At 35.7% G+C, this 24,461-nt stretch overlaps 1 protein-coding gene across 1 annotated transcript in view; it reads left to right on the top strand.

Annotated features, from left to right (window-relative positions):
* LOC150105429 (26S proteasome non-ATPase regulatory subunit 11-like) overlaps nt 1-24,461 on the top strand; it is a 324,220-nt gene that overhangs the window by 149,416 nt on the left and 150,343 nt on the right. The window contains exon 6 of the mRNA XM_090393957.1: nt 19,317-19,428. Coding sequence (XP_090250083.1) covers nt 19,317-19,428 — 112 coding nt within the window. The remainder of the gene's footprint in view (nt 1-19,316; nt 19,429-24,461) is intronic.

Here is a 24,461-nt window from a genome sequence, read left to right on the forward strand (position 1 = left end):
TCTAACCCCTGATTTTACATCAAGCCATTTTCCCATATTTCCTTCAATTCTAACTGCTGACATCTTAAATATAGACTATGTATTGCTCTGTATAATGTTCCATTTACCCCTTTTAATTGCAGAGCTTTTGAAAAGCTTTTCTCTGGGCATCTTGTCATATGCCTTTTTCAGATCTACAAAACTTAAGTATGGATTCTTGTCATATTCACTTAATTTATCAACTACTTGTCGTAAAGTGAAAATCTGATCTTGAGAACCAACCTCTGTTTGGCCTGAATGCAGCTTGTTCTTCTCCAAGTTTCTCTTCCACAATTTTTATCAACGTCTTCAAGTGTGCTTTCATAAATCTTACCTGGAACACTTAGAGAAATTGCTTTCTAATTCTCACATTTAACTTTGTTCCCTTTTAATAGATGGAAATTTGAACGTCTACTCATTCCAGATGATTAGACCTTCTGACCCTTTGACCAGGCCCTCTGAATTACATAGTGTAACCTGCAAAACTTTTATACGTCCATACTAAAGCATTTTTGACTGAAAATCATCTACTCCAGCTGCCTTTCCACATTTCTAGTTTTTGATGGCTTTTTCTACTTCTGGTATCGATATGTACTGCTTTGCATTCCTCTTGAAAATTTTCTAGTACATCTAGGATATTCTTATCTTCAATTTTCATGCCACCTTTATCATCTTTGATTCCTTTTGAAGTACACTTTCCTCCATTTCTAAGTTTTTTTTCAATAGCCTCCAGAACATTTTGTCACCTTATATTTATTTTTTATATTCTTACCAAAGTCTTCCTATGACTTTTGTTTAGATACTTTTAAAAGTTGCGTAGCTCTCTTACATTTTTCTCTGTATTAGGGAATCTGCCAAGTTTTTTGCTAAAAGCTTTTGGTATGCTTTCTTCTTTTCCAGAACTGTTTAACTTCTTGTGTCAACCATGGTGTTCTTAATTTCCTATCCTTGCAGATAACTTCACCACATACCTCACTGACTGACTTAATGTCTTCTTCAGATTTTGCCACTGAAACTCTAAGGGTTGGTTCTTCTTATAAAACTGTTTCATTTTTTTTTCACTAATGTTTGTATAGTCAAGTCTACACTTTACCTGTAAAAGCTGCTCAACTTTAATTTTTTTTAAAACTTTCTTATATACTCATGAGTTGTTTTTAACAGTATTAACAACACCAAACAAACTGTTTTATAAAAAGATGTTTTAACTTGCTTATATTTCACTGAATTTCTAATGAGCATCATTAGAACACAACACAGCATGTATAAGCAACAGTGAGTAAGTGAAACAATACAATTGTACTGGACAAAAGATCTTAAGTCCTATTTTGGCACCTTCTAAAGTTTTAAAAAACTGAAATTTAAAAAAAATAAAATTTACAGCTATTTGGGAATTGCTCTTAAGATAAGGGCATCTTTATCTTAAGATAAAGATGCACCCCAGTTTTGAAACAAATTTTAGGGGATAAAAAGTGCATCTTATATGCTGGCAAATATGGTATATCCTGAACCTTGTTGCACTTCAGTATGAACTAAATCTATACATTTGCTATAAAACAAGTTACTAAAATACGGCTACAAAAAATCAATAATATTACAACAATTTGAACTGTAACACAAATGTTTCATGCTCCAGGAAAATTATGTGAAAATTTAGTTTTGAAACACAGTGCTGTAAATTCTATACCATCAGCCATATTATTTTCATAAAATGAAGTATGAAAGTATTATTTTCATAAGTATGAAGGGAAAGAAGGGTGGGGGGTTTCACTAAGTAACATTAGTTCTGCACTAAAATAACTTTCTGCTAAGCATGAGCAAAATTTGATTACATCTTAATGTAAATAATGGGCATTTAGAAATAGAATATCTTCATCATTATGTAAGAGGGGAAAGAAAAACAATTATGACAACATTAAAAGATTATTCACATGATAGCGGAAGCCTACAAATGTTATTCTAGATCATTTAAATAATTACGTTATTAGCCTGTTCTTTTTAATGTTTCTATTTCAAACGTATTATGGTTATGTCAAAAGGTACTTATGAAATGGATAACAATTTATTTATTTGAATTTTTAGATAAGTACTGATAAATGTTCATCTTTTACATATTCGGACTATAATCTTTAAACAACAAAGTCAACTGAAAACAATCTGAAGAAGTTATTCAGTATAGCAGTTTAGAAAAATAATTAAAAAAAAGTAAAGCAAGAATAATATCAAACAAGTTAACATAACTAAATGACATGCACACAATTTCAATGTGAGCCATACCAAAAGGTAAGTTTTACAAACAATACAGAGGTGTGTAATATCTAAAACTCAAAAACAACCATCATATTGAAGTTTTCTGGAAAAAAGAAATGAACCAAAGATTCTAATAATAAATGTTATATAATAAATTTAAATAATTACAAGCCAGTATTTTGCTAATTCAAAGAATAATATAGCACAGTGCTTCCCAAATTGTGGTATGTGTACTCCAGGGGTATGCAAAAAGACTTTAGGGGGATACATGCCACTTTAATTTTATATTTTTGTCACTGTATTGCTGCAGTTAAGTACATGTCTATTTCATAATCAATTTTTCAATAACTAAAAAATCTAAAGGAAGTTTTAAAGAAAATGTGTCTCTTGATATGTATCAATGACGTTCTTCTGTTTCACATTTAAATTTATGAAAGATCTCAAGTCTTGTGCTGTTTTTCCCAGGCCCTGAGACTCCAAAGATTCAAAAATTTCTAAGAAATTGCAGGGACAGAAACTCCTACGCATATACACAATGACAAGAATGAAATTCTTTGTGGAAAAAGAATCACTTATACACTTATCAAATTTAATTATAACTGTTCTTAAGCATATTCTTTCCAATACCAGTGTAAGAACAAAACATAATGATGTGATCACTCATTTTTCATCATGTATGCATTGTGCTCTTAGAACTTGTGTTAAAATGGTGTTGCATGCTACAAAACATCAATCAGAGTCTGTTCACATCTCGAATCTTCTAATGGATAATATCAGTCTAGTTTTGCTTATCTCTAGATTTGTAATCTACTCCATTATCAAAGGAAACTGCAGAGGAAAATAAAAATTCCAGAAACTCTTTAATAGTAGAACCTTTTAATTAACTTGCCAGTTTTAAATGCACCTTCCAAACATGGCTCAAACAAATATAAACATCATATTCATCATTAATTTATGTATAAATAGGAAAACATATACTGATCTATTCATATAATAATTCATGGAGATAAAGTTTACTAAATGAAAGTGAACTAAGTTACTCTGTTTGGTGTCAAATGGTTCACGAGTCTCGTTTTTAAAAAGTTAATTTATGTACTAGCAAAAAAATGTTTTTTTGGTCTTCATCTGTCTGTTAGTTTGTCTGTAGAGAGAGTGAGACTACTGAATGCAGGTGAAGACGAATGTCTAAGTTCGTGTCCCCAACCACCTTAGCTGACTTTTCTGGATTACTTCTATTAGGAGTTTGTTGGTTGGCTTTCTTTGAAAATGATGGTATTAAGAACACGATCTTGCCATGCATATCCTATTGTTGATCATGTTGTTCTAAAGCTATTGATGATGATAAATGCTCGCTGTGTAGTGATGTTCCATGTCTGGGTACCATATGTAAATGTCTTGACTGGTAGTTTTATAGAGATGAATTTTGGTATTTGTGGTGATGAGGTTGGATTTCCAGATATAAGTTAGGCTTTTATGAACTGAAGAGCTTTGTGCTTTCATTCATTATGTCCGAGTATTAATGTGTTAACCATAATCATCATCAAATTCCTGACATGTACCATCAAGAGGTGTACAGGATATGATAGTACTAGATGAAAAATTTACATCATTACTAACTTCCTATCTACAATTTTCCTCCAAATCAGTCTGTCACTTGTCAAGACTCCAATATTATCATTATCAGATCTTATATTTCTATCGTCTAAGGCACATTGTACCGTATCAATCCACCTATATCTCGGTCTTCCTCTGGGTCGTTTTCCTGCCAACCTGGCAGAGAACACTTGTTTTGCTAATCTTTCCTCACCCATTCTGTTTAAGTGACCATACCACCTGAGATTAGCTCTGCTAATGCATTCCTGGATGCCGACAATATCAAGTTCTTTCCTAATATCCTTGTTTTTAATATGATATTGCCATTGATGCGATCTGTTCACACCTCTAATCTTTATCAGAATCTCATATCTGCAGTCTCTAGTCTTTGGTCAAGTGTTTTACTTCTGACCCAGCTCGCAGATCCATAAGTTAAAACTGGTTTGAACACTGTCTTGTATACAGCTAATTCAGTGTTCCGACTAATTTCTCTCTTATTCCATATGAATTTATTCAATTAACTTCCTACCATACCAGCTTTGTTGATTCTGTTGTCTATTTCCATATTTAATTTACCATCTTCATTAAAAAATGTGCCTAAGTAGCTGAAATGTTTTATTTGTTCCACAGGTTCCCCGTTCACAAACAGTTGACATTTTCAACAATTCTACGTATTTTCATTGTCTTTGTCTTTTTAATGCTCGCCTTCATACCATATCTATTACAACAGTTATTCAATTTAGTCAGGGACTCTTGCAAACTTGTAGCAGATTTATTTAGAAGTATAACATCGTCCACATAAAGCAAAGAGCTGACATTAACATCTCCAATTCTGATATCATGTGTTAACCAAGGTATTGAAAAGCACATCTTCAAAATTGTCATCTTTTAGTCTGCTCTTTAGGATTACTACTGTTGACTGCCAACCCCATCAATACTGCACATATAAATTATCTAGGTGGTTTTGGGCAGTCAATGTTGGAGTCAATCAGCACACTATGGTATGCAAAACAGAGACTGCTTATGTGGTTTTGTCCTGCCGAATCTTTGAGAGTTATTCTGCACCCATTTTCTACAAGTGTGAATACATAGTCAAGGGTAATAATAATAAAAATATATGGTGCTAAAGAATCTTCCTGGAGAACTCCAGTGGAAATAGGAAAGTTCACAGTCATCTCTCCATTAACCATTACCTTTGCATGGTAATTCTAGTATAGTTCTGCTATTGCTTTGATTATTTTCAAGGGTATGCCATAAGAATTATGAATATAATTTAACTATTGATTGAACTAAAGGTTTTCAAGAAATCTATGAAGTTTAAGATTAAAGGAAGGCTTTATCTCTTGCTACTTCTAGCAACCTTTTAATGGCAGTGGATATGTTCAGCAGAGCTTCTGTTTTTCAAGAAACATGCTTGATTTTTGAGCAGAAGAGGTGATATGTATGGTTCAGTTTGGTTTACAGCATTCTCTTATAGATTTCCAGCATAGTAGTAAGTAGTGCAATTCCACTGTAATTTCTGGAGTTGCTATTATCACTTAGGATTATGATTGGTCAAAATGTGTTATTTTACACTTCTACTATCACCTATTTGTGATATATGATTTTGAATTAAATATGTAATAAATTTAAAATACAGATAACTATAACTAATTAAAGAAGACAACTGATATGTTCTGTATAGTGAAATGGAATGTAATGCACATGATTTTATTTTAAACACAGCGCACGGCACTCGACAGTTGTCAGTCCGATGCTTGACAGCTTGCCCTTGTGTAGTTTCATAATGACCGTTGACAAGTCATACATCCAATGGTCTTTCAAGTGCAATAGAATTAGTGATATTCTAGTATTTAAGATTGTTTTTATTGTTAACCGCAGCTCGAAAGCAACGTAGACATTGCTGTAACATTGCTTTCAAACTTTGTGTCATTGCATATGAAATGGAAAATGGTAATCGTGCAGCAGCATGATATTTTGTGCTGCCAACCAAAAAAAATTATACAAACCTGGAGAAAACAAGAACAATGACTTAAAAGAGACTAAAAGTAATAAACATAATCTTCATAAAGGAATTGTAAAAAAGGACAGAACTTCAGGAAGAATTAAAAATGTGAGTATTAAACAATAGAAAATCCGATATTTCAGTATCCACAAAAATGATTATTCATCATTCAAAACGAATGGCAACAGACAGAAGTATTGTTTAATTTACAAGTTCAGCATCATGGTGCCATAGGTTTATGAAAAGAAATAACCTATGTATGCGAATGAAAACAAAAATATCACAAGATGTTGGATGAATATTAAAATAAAATAATTGACTTTCATAAGTATGTCATTAATGCTAGGAAACAAGGGAACTCTGAACTGTCAAATAGGAAATATGGATGAGGTATCTGTGACATTTGAACAAAACAGTATATGTCAAAAGTGCAAAAAGTATTATTGTTAAAACTAGTGGCCACAAAAATAAACTGAAGATGATTTATTGTTTGAAGCAAGTGATGACTGTTTCAAATATGGAAGAGATTTCAGAAGATAATTTGTCTAACTTTGAAGATGAGGATGAAGATTTAAACCATTATAGTGATCCTACATTTGTTTCTTGATACATAATTGTTTTACACCAAAATTCTCTGAAATTGTTTCCATTGATAATGTATGATAAAGATGTTATAATTATTTACAAAAAAGTATACTTTTTTATTTGATAAATTTTTTTTTCCAAAAAAATGCCTCTATATCTTGTTTGTTAGTGCATCTTATGCACTGGCAAATATGGTAATTAATCCTTACTGTATTTTGTGATGTTCTCTGTAAGTACATCAGAATCTTAGCAGGAAATTTAGTAGACTTAATGCATATATCATCATCATCATCAAATTCCTGCTATGTACCCTCAAGGGGTGTACAGGATATGACAGTACTACATGAAAAAATTACATCATTATTAACTTCCTATCTACAATTTTCCTCCAAATCAGTCTGTTACTTGTCAATACTCCAACATTATCAGATCTTATATTTCTATCGTCTAAGGCACTTTGTACCGTATCAATCCACCTATATCTTGGTCTTCCTCTGGGTTGTTTTCCTGCCAACCTGGCAGAGAACACTTGTTTTGCTAATCTTTCCTCTCCCATTCTATTTAAATGACCATACCACCTGAGATTAGCTCTGCTAATGCATTCCTGGATGCTGACAATGTCAAGTTCTTTCCTAATATCCTCATTTTTAATATGATATTGCCATTGATGCCATCTGTTCACGCCTCTAATCTTTCTCAGGACTCTCATATCTGCAGTCTCTAGTCTTTGGTCAAGTGTTTTACTTCTGACCCAGCTCTCAGATCCATAAGTTAAAACTGGTTTGAACACTTGTATACAGCTAATTTAGTGTTCCGACTAATTTCTCTCTTATTCCATATGAATTTATTCAATTGACTTCCCACCATACCAGCTTTGCTGATTCTGTTGTCTATTTCTATATTTAATTTACCATCTTCAGTAAAAATTGTGCCTAAGTAGCTGAAATGTTTTACTTGTTCCACAGGTTCTCCATTCACAACACAGTTGACATTTTCAATGATTCTGCCTATTTTCATTGTCTTTGTCTTTTTATTGCTGACCTTCATACCATATCTATTACAACAGCTATTCAATTTAGTCAGAGAATCTTGCAGACTTGTAGCGGATTTATTTAGAAGTATAACATCATCCGCATAAAGCAAAGAGCTGACATTAACATCTCCAATTTTGATATCAGGTTTAATACCACTTTCCTTCATAATGTGATCCATATAGATAATGAATAACAGAGGGGATAATGTGCATCCTTGTCTCACACCAGATTTAGCATTAAACCATCTTCCTGTACTTCCTTCAATTCTAACTGCTGACTTACAACTCAAATAAAGACTAAGTATTGCTTGATATAATGCCCCATTGACAGCATATAACTGTAGCGTATTGAATAGCTTCTCTCTTGGCACCTTGTCATATGCCTTTTCCAAATCGACAAAACTTAAATACAGGTCTATGTTATATTCCCATGCTTTCTCGACTATTTGTCATAAAGTGAAGATCTGATCCTGACAGCCTCTATTTGGTCTGAATCCAGCTTGTTCTTCACCAAGCTTTTCTTCCACAATTCTTTCTCAAGTATACTGGCATAGATCTTGCCCGGAACACTCAGTAGTGAAATACCTCTGTAATTCTCACATTCAGTTTTATTTCCCTTTTTATATATGGGTACTATGAGAGCTCTACTCCAATCATCGGGAATTCGTCCCTCTGTCCAGGCTTTCTGAACTATGCAGTACAGCCACTGTAAGACTTTTATACCACAATACTTCAGCATTTCTGGTCGAATATCATCTACTCTTGCTGCCTTTCCACATTTCAAGCCTTTGATGGCTTTTTCTACTTCAAGTATGGATATGTATTCCTGACTGCGTGCCTGGTCAGTGTTTTTTATCACTGTGCTGTCATCACTGCTTGTTTCATTTAGCAGTTTTTCAAAGTAATTACTCCATACTTCAAGGATATCTTTTTCTCCTGTTTTCATGTCACTTTTATCATCTCTAACTCCTTTTACAGCACTCTTTCCTCCATTCCTAAGCTTCTTCAACAACCTCCAGAATATTTTGCCACCTTCTTGATATTTATTTTCTATATTCTTGCCAAAGTCCTCCCATGACTTTTGTTTAGCTAGTTTTACACACTGTTTAGCAGCTTTCTTACATTTGTCTCTGTATTCTGTAAGAGTAAAAGCTGACTTATTTGCCAGGAACTTTTGATATGCTTTCTTCTTTTCCTTCACTGCCTCTTTAACTTCCTGTGTCCACCAGGGAGTTATGATTTTTTTATCCTTGCACACAACCTCACCACATGCCTCTCTGGCAGAATCAATCAATGTTTTCTTCAGAGTTTGCCACTGAATCTCCAAGGTTTGATTCCTGTTCTCAAACTCTTTCATTTTCTTTTCAATAATCTTTCTGTGTTTAAGTCTACAGTTCACATCTGAGAGCTGCTCAACCTTTATTCGCTTTAAAACTTTCTTATATGTTATTCTTTTCAATATGAAATTTAATTTTATCCTGCTCAAGACTAAATAGTGATCACTTCCAATTTCAAATCCTCTGTACACTTTGGTGTCCTGCACCAGGGAGAAGACATCACTATCAACAATAACATAGTCAATGAGACTTTTCTTATTCCTAGCCTCTTCTCTTCATGTGAATTTGTGCACATTTTTATGTTGGAACATGGTGTTAGTAATAGCTAGTCCATGTCCTGAGCAGAAATCCAACAGATATTTGCCATTATTATTAGCTTTGCTCTTTTCTCCAAATTTTCCCAAAATATTTTTGTATGTCTCGCAATCATTTCCTACTCTACTATTTAGATCCCCAACAAGGACCAACTTTTCCTTTTTCATTGTGTCAGTTGCTTTTTCTAGAGCGTCAAAAAATTCCTCCACTTCTACCTTAGTAGAACCTTCTGTGGGACCATAGGCACAAATAAGTCTCATTGTCCAGTTCCCCATTCTCATATTTGCCCACATTACTCTACTTGAGACTGACTGCCATTCAAGAAGATTAGCCTCGTATTTTGTGTTGAATACTATGGCCACTCCTTCTTTTCCTTGATTGTCATTGCCTGAATATAACATTTTGTATTTATTGCTTAGAAAGATCTCACCAGTTTTGGTCTTTTTTGTTTCAGTCACCCCTATTATGTCGATCTGGTACTTATCTAATTCCTCAGCTAGCTCCATTTCTTTGCCATTCAGGCTTCTTACATTGATAGTACCGATCTTTAACTCTGGTGATGTTGAGTTGGGGTTTGTTTTCAGATTTGTTCCAGTAGCTGACTTTTCGCTGTTCGCCCTGGTTCCCTGGCGAAAACAACGGGGGCCTTGTTTAACCGGGCGACGCCCCTGCCAGCATGAAATTTTGTCATGTTGTACCATCATTTTTTATTTTGGTTTAACCAATAAGAATACAATTTGGTCGGCTAAATCCCAAATTGCCAGCCCATCCTCGTTCGTTCAGTATCAAAGTAGATAACCAACAGGGTGAACCACGAGAAGGTGAGGATTGGACATTAGGTCAGAAGCCCTGGTCGGTTCTCCGCATTCCTTTAAAGGCTGTGTGGAGGTCTCCTCTCAGTTATACAGCTTTGACCCTTAAGCACGGCTCTGGTTATGGTAATTTGAAATTCATTCACGAGGCTGCTTATTTGGTCTCTGTTCGACGTCTGATTTCTACGTATGATTAAAACTATAGCAGATACCTCTCCTTCCTTCATCCCTACAGTGTGTGCTTAATAATATAATCGGAAATGAATGTTTTCTCAATGCACAGTATATTTCTATAGTTCGACATGCAGTTGGATACTTAAATGAACTAGGGTAGGCTGGCAATTTGGCAGTTAAATGTTTTTTTTTTTTTTGGATTAAACTACAAACAAAAATATCATGGTATAGTTCGCCCACCGATTAGCGATCCCTCAATACTTCTGCGCATGTCAGAAAAAGGAGAATCCATTCCGATAATAGGGTAATCAGATGTTTTCTTCAGAGTTTGCCACTGAATCTCCAAGGTTTGATTCCTGTTCTCAAACTCTTTCATTTTCTTTTCAATAATCTTTCTGTATTTTAGTCTACAGTTCACATCTGAGAGCTGCTCAACTTTTATTCGCTTTAAAACTTTCTTACATCTTATTCTTTTCAATATGAAATTCAATTTTATCCTGCTCAAGACTAAATAGTGATCACTTCCAATTTCAAATCCTCTGTACACTCTGGTGTCCTGCACCGTTGAGAAAACATCACTGTCAACAATAACATAGTCAATGAGACTTTTCTTATTCCTAGCCTCTTCTCTCCATGTGAATTTGTGCACATTTTTATGTTGGAACATGGTGTTAGTAATAACCAGTCCATGTCCTGAGCAGAAATCCAACAGATATTTGCCATTATTATTAGCTTTGCTCTTTTCTCCAAATTTTCCCAAAATATTTTTGTATGTCTCGCAATCATTTCCTACTCTGCTATTTAGATCCCCAACAAGGACCAACTTTTCCTTTTTCATTGTGTCAGTTGCTTTTTCTAGAGCGTCAAAAAATTCCTCCACTTCTACCTTAGTAGAACCTTCTGTGGGACCATAGGCACAAATAAGTCTCATTGTCCAGTTCCCCATTCTCATATTTGCCCACATTACTGTACTTGAGACTGCCTGCCATTCAAGAAGATTAGCCTCGTATTTTGTGTTGAATACTATGGCTACTCCTTTTCCTTGATTGTCATTGCCTGAATATAACATTTTGTATTTATTGCTTAGAAAGATCTCACCAGTTTTGGTCTTTTTTGTTTCAGTCACCCCTATTATGTCAATCTGGTATAGCTCAGTATTGGTAAAAATGTTATTGGAATAAAGAATTACTGACAGAAATACAAATATTAAAAATGAGGTTGTGGAGAGATACTTAACAAGAATTGGAGCCTTCATATTTTATTTATGTGAAACAGGTGCTGTTAATGGAATAAATTTAGAATATTCGTTTGAATATTAAATTTGTTCTTACTTGTGGACATGTTTTTTTTCCCTCCCCTATTTTTCATAATATTTATGTTATTCTTCATTTTAGATACAAGCTTTTTTTATATAATAGTTCTAAATATAAACACATGCGCTTAGGATCTTAGTCTTTTTCTCTCATCTCCATCAATCATCTCTCATGATTGATGGAGATGGCATGTTTAGCAAGTCCATATTGATCTAGCTCATGGGATTTTCTCCACATGAGATCCCATGAGCCAGACCAATCTGGACTTGCCAGCCATGTGATCTCCACCAAACACTGGTGGAGATCATATGGTCCTTTTTTTAGAATAAGAAGACTAAGGTCCTACACAAAAGCTTGTTTTCATTTAGAATGATTATAGTGGTATTCGTTTTAACCCCCCAAGAGGTATAAGAATATCTTATATCAGTCGTCTTGTCTTTTGGTTTAAAAGTGTATTATGTTAAGTAAATATACTACTATTTAAGATAGCATATCTTGATATTATAAACATGCCTATAATGTTAGGTTGGACAACATCCATTTTCTCACTTATTAGACATGTTTTGCAAAATGCAGAGTACATCTTAAATTTGGTTTGTCAGTCCATCCATATATAAGTTATTCCAGGACTGGTTGGATGGATTTGCTTGAAATTTGTTATTCAGAATCCTTACAAAAAAGGGAAAAAAATGTCCACGTCTTCTCAATTTTTGTTCCATTCGGACCATGTATAGGTAAACAAAGGGACAAAAATGTCAAAATATATTCCAATAACTTCACTTTGCAGTAGTTATTTTAAGTTAAATGATTTGAACTGATATTCAAAATTCTGCACTGGTTGGATAGAATTTAATGAAATTTTATTATTATTATTATTGTGTGACCCCTTCAGGGAGACCAAGGACTCATCGAGGGAGGGCTCTACAACTCTGTCTTCACCACTCAATCCACCAACTACAACGAACCGCAACTACACCAACGCCATCAACCACCACCACTAGTATTTTCACAGACAATCACAAACATCCATGCCCACGGTGGAACTCGAACCCACAGCCTTTTGGCTGGAGAGCAGATATGCTAACCACTTGGCCCACCAGGCCGGCATAACGGTATTAAGGATCTCTAATAAAATTTGTTTTGTTGTTGTCGTCTTGTCCTTCGAGGAGTCTTAGATATTTCTTTTGTTGCAGATCAGTTAAAATAAGTTTCTGTTTATGATATATTCAAAATTCTGAATATATCATAAACAGAATTTTGAATAGTTAATAAATAGCACTAACCCATTTTTTATATATAAGAAAAATGGGTTAGTGCATCAAGTTATGCATTTGTAGCATAACTTGACATGCCCATCAAACTTCAGAAGCATCATTACTCAATAGTCTTTGAATAATGTGAATTTGTTACAGATGTCTAGTTCTGATGAAAGTAAGAGAAATATCTAAAGTTATTCTTCTTCTTCTGCAGCTTCTCCCACTTAAGTGGGTCACTGTTGATAATGAGTCTCCTACACCCTGCTGCCCACGCTTCCGCCTTCCTTGCACATCCATCTGCATGACCCTTCAGCATCACATGACCAAACCATCTCAACCCTGCCTCCTGTATTTTCGCTCCTAAGTTCGTAACTTTCACTGTTCCCTTGACATAGTCATTTCTTAGACGATCCTTTCTGGTCACACCGCACATCCACCTAAGCATTCTCATCTCTGCTACTTCCATCCTGCTGATGTTATTTTTCCTCAGGGCCACAGTTTCTATAGCATATGTCATAGCTGGCCTCGCTACTGTCCTATAGATTTTGCCTTTCAGATTGATCGGCACCCTCTTATCGCATAACACTCCAGCCATCTCCCTCCAGTTCCTGCATCCCACTTCCTTCTCGGCTCCTCCATCTTCTTCCACTGTTGAACCTAAGTATCTAAAGTCTCTCACCTTCCTGATGACATTTCCTTACAGCTCCAGATCTGTCTCCTGTCCACTGCCCACTGTGCAACACATATACTCTGTCTTACTTCTGCTCAATCTTATATCTCTCTCTTCCAGAACTTTGTTCCATTTTTCCAGTTTAGTTCCAGCTTCTTCTCTTGAATCTGCACACAGCAAGATGTCATCTGCATACAGCATTGTCCAAGGCACATCTTCTCTCACCTCCTCTGTTACCACCTCCATCACAATATTAAACAGAAACGGACTTAATGCTGACCCTTGATGCAAGCCAACTGTTACTTGAAAACTTTCTGTCTGTCCCAGAGAGGTCTGAACACTTGTCTTCGCATTTCTGTACATTTCCCGCACCAACCTGACATGTTTCTCCGGAATCTTCTTCTCTCTCAGACACCTCCAGACTTCTTGCCTTGGCACTCTATCATATGCTTTCTCCAGATCAATAAATGCCAGATGTAGCTCCCTTTGTTTCTCTCGATACTTTTCCATCATCTGCCATAACCCAAAGATAGCATCTGTTGTAATCTACCAGGCATGAAGCCAAATTGTTCCTTTGCAATCTCAACCTCCTTCCTCAATCTACCATCAAGAACCCTTTCTAGAATTTTCATTGTGTGGGACATCAACTTTATTCCTCTGTAATTTTTACAGTCTTGTGCATCCCCTTTACCCTTGTAGATGGGGACAAGAGTACTCTCCCTCCATTCCTCGGGTATATTTTCCTGTTGGCAAACTTTCATAAACAGGTTCCACAGCAAGTCAATTCCCTCTTCCCCCAGTGCCTTTCATGCCTCCACTGGAATTCTGTCGGGCCCACCGATTTTCCATTCCTCATCCTCTTCATGGCCTCCTTCACTTCCACACTACTGATGTTCTGCACCATCCCCTCAGAAGGCTGCCCATCTTCTCTGTGAGTCCTTGCATTTTCCTCATTCAAAAGTCCCTCAAAGTATATTTTCCATCTGTTTCTTATGTCCATATCCCTCCATAATACTCTTCCTTCAGCATCTTTGATCTGCCTCACATGTAAGATGTCCTTTGCTGCTTTATTTCTACATTTCGCTAGTTGGTAAATTTTTCTCTGTCCTTCCTTTTGTTTCTAATTGATCATATAGATCTTGATATGCCATGGCCTTCGCCTGTGTCACAACTCTCTTGGCTTCTTGCTTTCTCTCTCTGTACACCTCTCTGTCCTCTTCCACTCTTGACTCATCCCACTTCTGCTTTGCCTTCCTCTTAGCTGTCACTGCCACTTGTACATTATTATTCCACCACAACCCTCCTTCTGCTCTCTAATCTTTCCAGATGTCTCGCCAAGCACCTCGATTGCACAGCTCAGGATTACTTTTGAATTATGTTTCCACCAATCTTGTACACTTTCCAGTCCATCCGGAATCCTCTCTAACACCCCCTCCCTAAAACGATTCCTCACACTCTCCTCTTTAAAGTGAAACCACTTAATTGTCTTCATCCCATGGCATCCAGAGGTTCTTATCTTCGATCTTATTTTAAAGTCTGCGCACAGCAGTTGGTGTTGCTGTGCTACTTGATCTGTCGGAATTACTTTACAATTTGTCACAACCTTAAGATGTTTTCTTCTAGTCAAAATGTAGTCAATTTGTGAACCGTTGTTACCACTCCTAAATGTTATCAAATGTTCTTCCCTCTTGTAGAAAAATGAGTTCACAATTGCCAGATCAAACGCTACTACAAAGTCCACAACCCTCTCTCCTTCCTGGTTCATCATTCCTACTCTGTGGCTGCCATGCACCCTTTCACAGTCTCTATTCTGTCTCCCTATGTGTCCGTTCACGTCTCCTCCGACAATCACCATCTCATTTTCTTCCAGTTCCCTCATTTCTTCATCTAACACGTTCCAGAACTCATCTTTCTCCTCTGCTGTACAACCAACTTGCTGGGCATATACACATAATATGACCACCCACTCTTCTCCAAGACCCAATTTCATTCGCATAATCCTGTCGTTCCTTCTTCCCACTTCCAATACTTCGCCCTTCATTTTCAGTTCAATATCTAAAGTTATTCAACTGAAAAATTACAACTTTATTTCATGTAGACATGAATTGCTTTAAACTTTAATATCCCGGGTTAAAAAAACTACTTGAAAGATTCCTTTTTCTTTCAAAATGATTTGAAATTATTATTATTATTACTTGACACCTCCAGGGAGTCCAAAGACACAATCCACCAACTACAATGAACAACTACACCAATGCCATCTACTGCCCACCACTACCACTTTCACATACAATCACAAACATCCAAGCCCATGACAGGATTCAAACCTGCAGCCTTTTGGCTAGAGAGTGGTTACATTAACCACTCGGCCAACCGGGCCAGCACATATATATAAACAAAAACAATTTTGAATAATAATTACTCATAGGATTGAGATTGGTGGAATTTGAGATTTGCTATTTAATATTACTCTTAAAATTTGATATTTCAGTTTATTTTATTCCACATAATCAGTTGCTAGATTATATGAAATAAAATGTCCTACAAGTCATGCAAAGAGAATATCTTGAAATTAGCCTGAGAGAGGCCAAAGCTTAGCAAGTCCATTAGCTGACACCATACACCTCTAAAGGATACAGTTGCAGAGATAAATTTTGGTACGATGTCATGTTCTTCTTGAAGTAATTGCACAAGTCTTAGTTTTCAGCTTAGTAGGTAGCTGTGTGCATCGATAATGACTAACTCATCTCCTGGCTTTACTACAAGGTCAGGCTTCCTCATTCCAATGTTAGTCCTATAGAGAGATTCTGCTGCTGTTGATCCAGTCTTTTTTTTTTTTTTAAGCTATTATCTGTAACCCTCACTGTTGGATTGTATCTTCTGACAAGCAATATGGGTAGAAGTTTCTATGCTCTGTGACCCTTCTCTAAAATTCTTATCACTTCTTCCCCGAGTTGTATGAACTTGAGTCGGCAAAATGTTGATTCTTATCTTAATTGAATAATACATTCAAATCCAGAGAGCAGGTGAGTCTCATTGCAGCATTAAAGCCCATCTTGTTTGTTCCACCAAGGAAGTCAAAATTAGTATCCTTTCATCAAGCATCCATCCAGAATTCATCGATATTCATCCTTAATACATGAAATCGTAGAGGCAGCAAGACAATTTTGAGGTGCAGGGGGGGAAATTTCTCTAATCTGGATAGATGCAGTCTAGGCATTAACCCATCACAATTAGGGAATCCCAAGACCTACATTGGTTACAGGGTCATGGAGAAATGCTAAATCGTTAGCATGAGCAAACAGTTGCATCTATCCAGGAGAGTACAGAAAAAAAACTATCTAGGACTAATCTGTGATAATCTTGGAAGAAGGAAGTAATTCAGAATGAAGAGGTTTAAAAGCTGCTGTTGAGGTTTAAAAGTGGCTCATTTAGAGAGAAAAGATCCTTGAGTGGTTGGGAAAGAGAAGTGGCCTGTTAGAGGGAGAGAATGAAAGAGAGAGAGAGAGAGATTAGTGCACAAAGGTATCTCCACTCCTCCAGAACTGAGATAGAATGCAAGGGCATGCAATGCAGGGAAAATTCAGTTCTTAACCCTCAATTTCTTGTCTCCTGATGGGACAAGAGTTCTGCTAGGTAGAGATAAGATACTTTACTATCACAATGATTTTAGGCCCTTGAACATGAAAAATTTGACTGCTTGATTGAGGAGGTTCTGCAAGCCTTCTGTAGTAGAGGCTGAGTAGAAGAACACCGAATGCTGTAGCATTAATAGTGGTGTCACGTGAGTAGCCAACAAGAGTTAAGAATTCATTGATGACACAGTTGAAGAAAACAAGAGACAGGGGTCTTCTCTCCAGATCATTGTCCACCCAATGGGATGGACATTGATCTGGAGCACATGGTGATAGTTAATGAATCTGTGAAGTAAATTTCTGAAATGAACTTTTTCAAGCCACTTCAGGTCTCCAGCATGAAAGGATAGTGGTGTCATGCTTGCTGGTGATGAAATTCATCTCTCACATAAGGATATTCACAAAACATTCATGCCTATGGTGGGATTTGCTAACCACTTGGGCAACCAGACAGACGAAATTGTTCTGATGTAATATGTGAATGGTGTCACTATACCAGATGTGTTTTCTAATGTGATTACTTGCAATAATTTTCTTACTTTTTTTTTATTACTTTATGAGGGTGGTCTGAAAAGTTCTCGGCCTAACAATGAAAATGAAAAAATGAATTTATAATTTCAAAATTATTTTTATTTTTCAACATCATTATTTTTATTTTTGCAGTTACATTTATTCCAGCAATGCTCCATTACTATTATCCCGTTCCTGTAGTGGTTCTCAGTAAAATACCCCTCTACAGCTGCAATCATCTCTTGATTCAAAGAAAAACTGTGACCAGCAAGGAAGAGTTTTAGTTTTGGGAAGAGATAGAAGTCAGAGGGAGCCAAATCTGGGGAATAGGGTGGATGTTCCAACAATTCATAGTGCAGATCCCTTAATTTTCCCATTGCCAAAACAGCTTTGTGGGCAGATGCATTGTCCTGATGAAAGATGATTTTTTTCTTCTGCAAACCGGGCCTTTTCTCATGAATTTTTTCGTCTAGTCGGGTTAAAAGATAGGAATAATATTCCCCAGTTATTGTTTAACACTTTTCAAGATAATAAACAAAATGCCTTTAGCATCCCAAAACACCAATGGCATGACTTTTCCTGTTAATGAAACAGACTTTATTTACTTTGGCACTGAATAACCTGCTTCTGTCCGCTGTTTTGACTGCTGTTTGGATTCTGATGTGTAATGGTGAATCCATAGTAATAAATCGACCCACAAAATCAGTTTTATTCTTGTTAAAATGCTCCAAGCACTTCAGAGATTTTCATGTGAGTGCATTTTTGATCTGCTGTGGGCAAGCGTTGCACCCATCTTACACAAAGCTTTTTCATTTGCAAATCTTCATGCAAAATATATCCTACATGTTCTTTTGAAATGCTTACAGTCTTAGCAATTTCAAGCACTTTGACTCGCAGGTCATCCGAAGTGGCTATACCAGCCTTGAAGATGGTTCACGTGGATCATCTTCAAGGCTGGTACGGCCATTTCGAATGAATTTCTTTTATCCATTTCAAGGGGTACAGACAACACTTTTGCTTCAGACAGCTGTATAAAACAAACTACTTGATAGAATGACTTGCAATTTCACATGGATGCTTATGACAGATGTACCAACTTAGAAAAAAAAATTCGTGCTGATAGTGTTGCCATTTATGGTCGAGGCTGAGAACGTTTCAGACCACTCTTGTATATAACAATGACATTCATCATTTGTACTTAAGTAAAAATATTTGTATATTTTTTTCTTTTTTCTATGAGTTGATATAACCCATATTTTTATTATTGCAGTAGATATGTTTAAAATTAAGCTATCATTTTTGTTCAGTAAGCAGAAATTCGGGTTGCGACTTCTGATTCTTGAGCATTTATATTTTCATTATAAACTCTAGGACATTCAGAATCTCTAAGAGTATTTAAGTCGATGTAAGTTTGTTGGTCTTGTACAGAGACAGAAGTTTTCTTCCCTCCCCCCCCTTCCTGAAATTCGGGTTTTTGCTCTTGATTCTGAACAGAGACCATATGTAACAGACCATATATACTCGCCTCATGACTTCAGTGCTTCATCCATAATTCCAATCACACTATAAAAACTCTTCTAGTGGTTTATTTTGAAATATAAGACAGTTATTAAATTTAAATATTTTACATATATATATATATCAATTTTTTGTTATAAGACATTTTCCAGCATAAAATTGATTACAGCATTAAATGATACGCCATATGCAAGGTTATCCTGTATAAAAAATTTGTATAGTTATAAAGCCACCCAGATGTCTTAAGTAAATACTTGAGAAATTTAAAGAATTTTTTTCTTTCTTTCTCTTTCAGGAAGCATACTCCTGCGAGAACTCAAGAAATTGGATGATAAAAATCTTTTAGTGGAGGTGCAACTATTAGAAAGCAAAGTTTACCATGCACTTAGCAATCTTCAGAAAGCCAGGTTATTAAAAGTAACTTTTATAGTATGTTTAAAGTTGGCAGATGTATTTTTCTCAAGCACAGTATGTAATCTCCATATATTTATTTGATAATGAAGTGTAACTGAATTAATGAAATTAATCCACACTTTTTTTGCTATAGAGTTTACAGAATCGAGTGATTTTTCAATCGCTCGATTTATTTGATTGGATAGTGGATGCACCCATCCACTATCCAATTTTTCAGAAAATTGGATAGTGGATGGGTGCATGTCATGTTTTTGCAGCTTATGTGCACATATAAAACATTTTGTGTGCAAGTCTCCGGTGTCAGACTCAATGTTGTATGCTTATGTAACATTTCTCATTAATCTTGCCCTTCCCTTTTTTTTTTTTTTGTCTACCTATAACTTGTAAAATTATGAGCACCAAATTAATTTGTTTAAAATTCAGGTAACTTCACTATTTGCCTAAATTCACCAAAATCCATCATTATTTGCATGAGTTTGTGACTACACAGTAGACACTAAACAATATGCTTCTGCAACTCGCTAACATCAGCGTCAGTTTTCCCACACACGCAATGCAGGCTGAAATAATTTATTAAAGTATTTTAAGTTGGAAGAGTTAGAGTAATATTGGAGTGGAGAAATTGGAAAAATAACAATTAAAATAAGTGACAAGTATGATGTATAATATAATTTGTTTTTATAGTGCATTGAAAAATTGATTGTAAATTAAAACTTCTGAAAACAAAAATTTTGCGAGTGCAGTTTTTAGGCATATATCTGCTCCCTTTATGAGTGATATGCATGCACACAGCTTAGAGGGAACATTGGTTGCATGAATTATGTATAACCTAACAAGGGAATAGTAAATCAGTTTACTGGCTAGAACCATTCAGTTATAGAATGAACTAACAAGTAACAATATTTTGTCCTGATTATTGTCCAGTTTCTTACTTAGGGATCATTCTTAAATGTTTTTTTTTTTTTTTTTTTTTTTTTTTTTTTTTTTTTTTTTTTTTGTTGGGAAGAAGGCATGTGAAAAAATGACATATTGTATTATGTAATGATAGGGCGGATTTCTAGAATTAGGTATATGATAACAAAGTTAACAAATAACTTTTTAACGTATTTTAAAAATCTTTAAAAAAAAATCATTCCTGAATACAAACAGAATTCGTTACTGAATTTTATTTACTATTGCCATTATTGTTTCCTGGCTTACACCTACTGGTGTCCATCTGTAATTGAGTCTAACCAGTTAAGATTTAATTTTCAGCCTTTTTTTTGATCAGTTTTTCCCAAATTGGTCCATTGTGAGTTTCCATGAACAGTTCTTTTTGGACATGGTGGTAGTTTAAGGTCTGTATTCAGAATTGAGAGAGTAAAGTGCATAACTGAAGAAAACTGTCAATGAAAATGCATAAAAGCATAAAGGGGAGGGGAAACTTATTTTGAAATTAATTGCAAGTTTTATGAAAATGTCAAAATTTTACTGCTTCATAATTATATAATGTTGTATTATAAAAGATGCACATGTCATTAGGATTTTTGAGATTTTGTATTTGCAACAATTTTTTCAAACCATGGTTCCAGAGACATGAATATCCACAAATAATCAGGGAGATAATTGATCTTTATCAGTGCCTGTTTATGTCCAATACTCTCTTCACTATCTATGTTGTACTTTAATGGAATGCCAGCTGGTTGGCCGAGTGGTTAGCGTATCCGCTCTCCAGCCAAAAGGCTGTGGGTTCGAATCCCGCCATGGGCATGGATGTTTGTGATTGTTTATGGAAATACTGGTGATGGGCAATAGATGGTATTGGGTGTAGTTGCAGTTTGTTGTAGTTGATAGATTGAGTGCTGGAGACAGAGTTGTAGAGTAGGCTCCCTCGATTAGTCCTTGGACTCCCTGGAGGTGTCACGTAATAATAATAATTTAAAGTACAAAGAGAAATAAACAACACGTTTAATTGATTTCAATATTTTGTTTCTTTTGTTTCATTCACAAAGGTTGGAGGTTCTGTTGACAAGAGTTTTTATGATCCCATATTGTTGAAAACGTTTGTGTGTGTGTGTGTGTGTCTACCAGGATATTATAATAATACTACATGAAAAAGTTGCATCATTACTGACTTTATATGGACAATTTTCCTTCAGATTACTCTGTTATTTGTTGAGACTTCAATATTATCAGTTGTTATATTTCTCCTTTCTAAGATATTATTTATTGTATCAATATACCTATATCTTGGTCTTCCTTTGGGTCTTTTTCCTGACATACTGGCAAAGTAAACTAATTTTGCTTAAAAAATTATATATTTGGTTTAATCCTTTATCCAAGTGTAAGCAAACAAAGTTTTCACCTGAAGTAATTTCAGGATGGGGAAACTTATGGTAAAGGTGGTATAACTTCTCATCGCTTGTCTTATTATCCCATAATGCAAAGTACATATCCTTATGGGTATGTATAATGCTATGCATTATGGGAAGGATCATTATCCACACTGGTTTCGACCTTTATTGAGGTCTTATCAGTGGGAGCCAGACCCAGAGGTGGTGATACTAAGGCGGAAGTAATGCAGAAGTCATATTTCCATATACGAGTTGCCAAAAGGTGTCACACCATATTATTAAAATTCTCTGGATTAGAGATAGTTCATGGAAGTTATTTCACTTGGTTATGCTACCAATTATATACAGTAAAACCCTCTGTTTACGTTCCCACAATTTATGTTTTCCTGCCATTTACGTCATTTTCTGTTGGTCTCGTCTTAAGGCCTATTCTTATGATATATTGTTTTCCCACCATTAACAACTTGATGTGGATTTTATTTCCCATAATTTGTGGTTTTTCCTTGGGTGGCAACACTGATTTTCAAATTGATGTCCTCTTATTGAAACAGATTTCTGTGAAAATATGGTCATTTCTGTTCCCAGATAGCATTGCTTTTGGCTGTAGTTTCGTTTCCGCCATTATGGTGACTTGCATGCTTGCAGCAGTGATGTAGTGATAAGCGATACCGTGATTTGTCAATCATAGTACGAATTTATACCGTGAAGTTTTCATATCAGTAATTTTAAACTGTGAGTAGCTCGTGGCACCCGTAACGTGTTCTGATGTGATTTCGCATTCACAGTGTTGAAATCATGAACAAGGATCGTACACAAATTGTGAAATCACGTTCACACTTCTACCAAGTAACAGTTGTTACTCGTGAATATTAGATATCAATGAATAAACCACAGGTCTTGAAATATTGCTTCACTAGCTTGCAGTGTTGGTGTTTGTAGTCGCAATTCAGAAGCACGTGGTATATTGTAGAATTTCTGCTACGTAATTTAGCTTGTGATAGTTGCAGTGCTGGATGATCCATCCAGCACTGCATGAAAAAAGACAGAAAAAAGACAGAAAATGTATTTTAGTAGAAGAAAAGGAGACAATTCTGCAACGTGTAGATTGGCATGCCGGAACACGTGTGCAATTAGCAAAAGATCTTGGACTCTCCGTGTTCACTTTGAACACAATAGTAAAAAGCAGGTCAAGCATTGAACTCAGTGCAAAGCAATCTGGCACTATGTCAAAAAAAACGAAAATATATATAGATATCGACATACTATGAATTGGATAAACTTGTGGCTGAGTGGTTTGTTTCTATGAGAGCATCAGGTATTCCAGTCAATGGTACTATACTACTCTGAGCAAAAGCCCTTGAATTTGCTGCGAGGTTGGGGATTAATGGTTTAACTGCGTCAAATGGATGGATTGATCGTTTCAAGATTCGTCACAATATTGTGTATAATCAAGTGTGTAAAGAAAGTAATAGTATTGCAGAGGAAACTGTAAACCAGTGGAAACATGAACTAAAGACTATTATTCAGGACTACGAACTGAAAAATATTTTCAATGTTGATGAAACTGGGCTCTTTTATAACATTCTGCCAAGTAAAACATTGTGTTTTAAAGGAGAGAAGTGTCCCAGTGGGAAACTCAGCAAGCAGAGGGTAACCGTTTTGCTCATGGTCAATGCTGATGGATCAGAAAAATTACATCCACTGGTAATCAGTAAATTAAAAAAGCCAAGGTGTTTTAAGAACGTGAAAAATCTGCCTACTAAGTATGGATGTTACTAAGTACTACTAAGTATGGATGGAACTCTGGATGTTAAAATGGGGGCAAATCACCGTAAAATACTACTGCTGCTAGACAAACATCCTGCACACCCTGAAGATCTGCAGCTCAGAAACATTAGATTAGTGTCCCCCCCCCCCAATTGTACAAGTGAGCTTCAGCCATTAAATCTGGGCATCATCTATGCATTTAAATGGAAATATAGAAAAATGCTTGTTGAAAAAGCTGTGTTTATGCATGATAAGGGTATGAACCCAAAACAAACGACCATATCAATCCTTGATGCCATGCATTATGTGGCCAAAGCATGGTTGCATGTTACTCCTGAAACCATATCCAAATATCCAACTGTTTCTGGAAGGCAGGAGTTACGATTGTGGAAGAGGAGGAACAACTACAAGAGGAAGAAGATATGTCAGAGCCCAACAACTGGTATGTGATGGATGAGTCTTCCTCATTTCAAGACTATGTTGATGCTATGTGATCACATCAATGGTACCAAGTGTAGAAGACATCCTTTCCAACCACCTTGGTGAAGAAGTGGTTGAAGAAGACTGTGATTAGGAACCTACTGTCCCTAGTAGTAAAGAAGCAATGAAAGCTATCTATGGTACCAAGTGTAGAAGACATCCTTTCCAACCACCTTGGTGAAGAAGACTGTGATTAGGAACCTACTGTCCCTGGTAGTAAAGAAGCAATGAAAGCTATCTCTGTTTTGAGGCGGAATATTGCAAGTGCATCAGAAGACATGGGGCGTTTGATGCCTTATACACTGTGGAGAGGCAGGTGGAACTTTTAAGAGTGCAGAAAAAGCAAAAACAATCAACAATTAAAGATTTTTTAAAATAGATAAATGCAAGTAATTGTAAATTCATTTATTTTCAGTTATTAAATTTTGTAATCTAGTATGTAGAGT

Source organism: Typopeltis vanoorti, chromosome 6 (genome assembly GCF_054136105.1).
Source record: "Typopeltis vanoorti isolate ZY-2024b chromosome 6, IOZ_Tvanoo_1.0, whole genome shotgun sequence".
Classification (NCBI taxonomy): domain Eukaryota; kingdom Metazoa; phylum Arthropoda; class Arachnida; order Uropygi; family Thelyphonidae; genus Typopeltis; species Typopeltis vanoorti.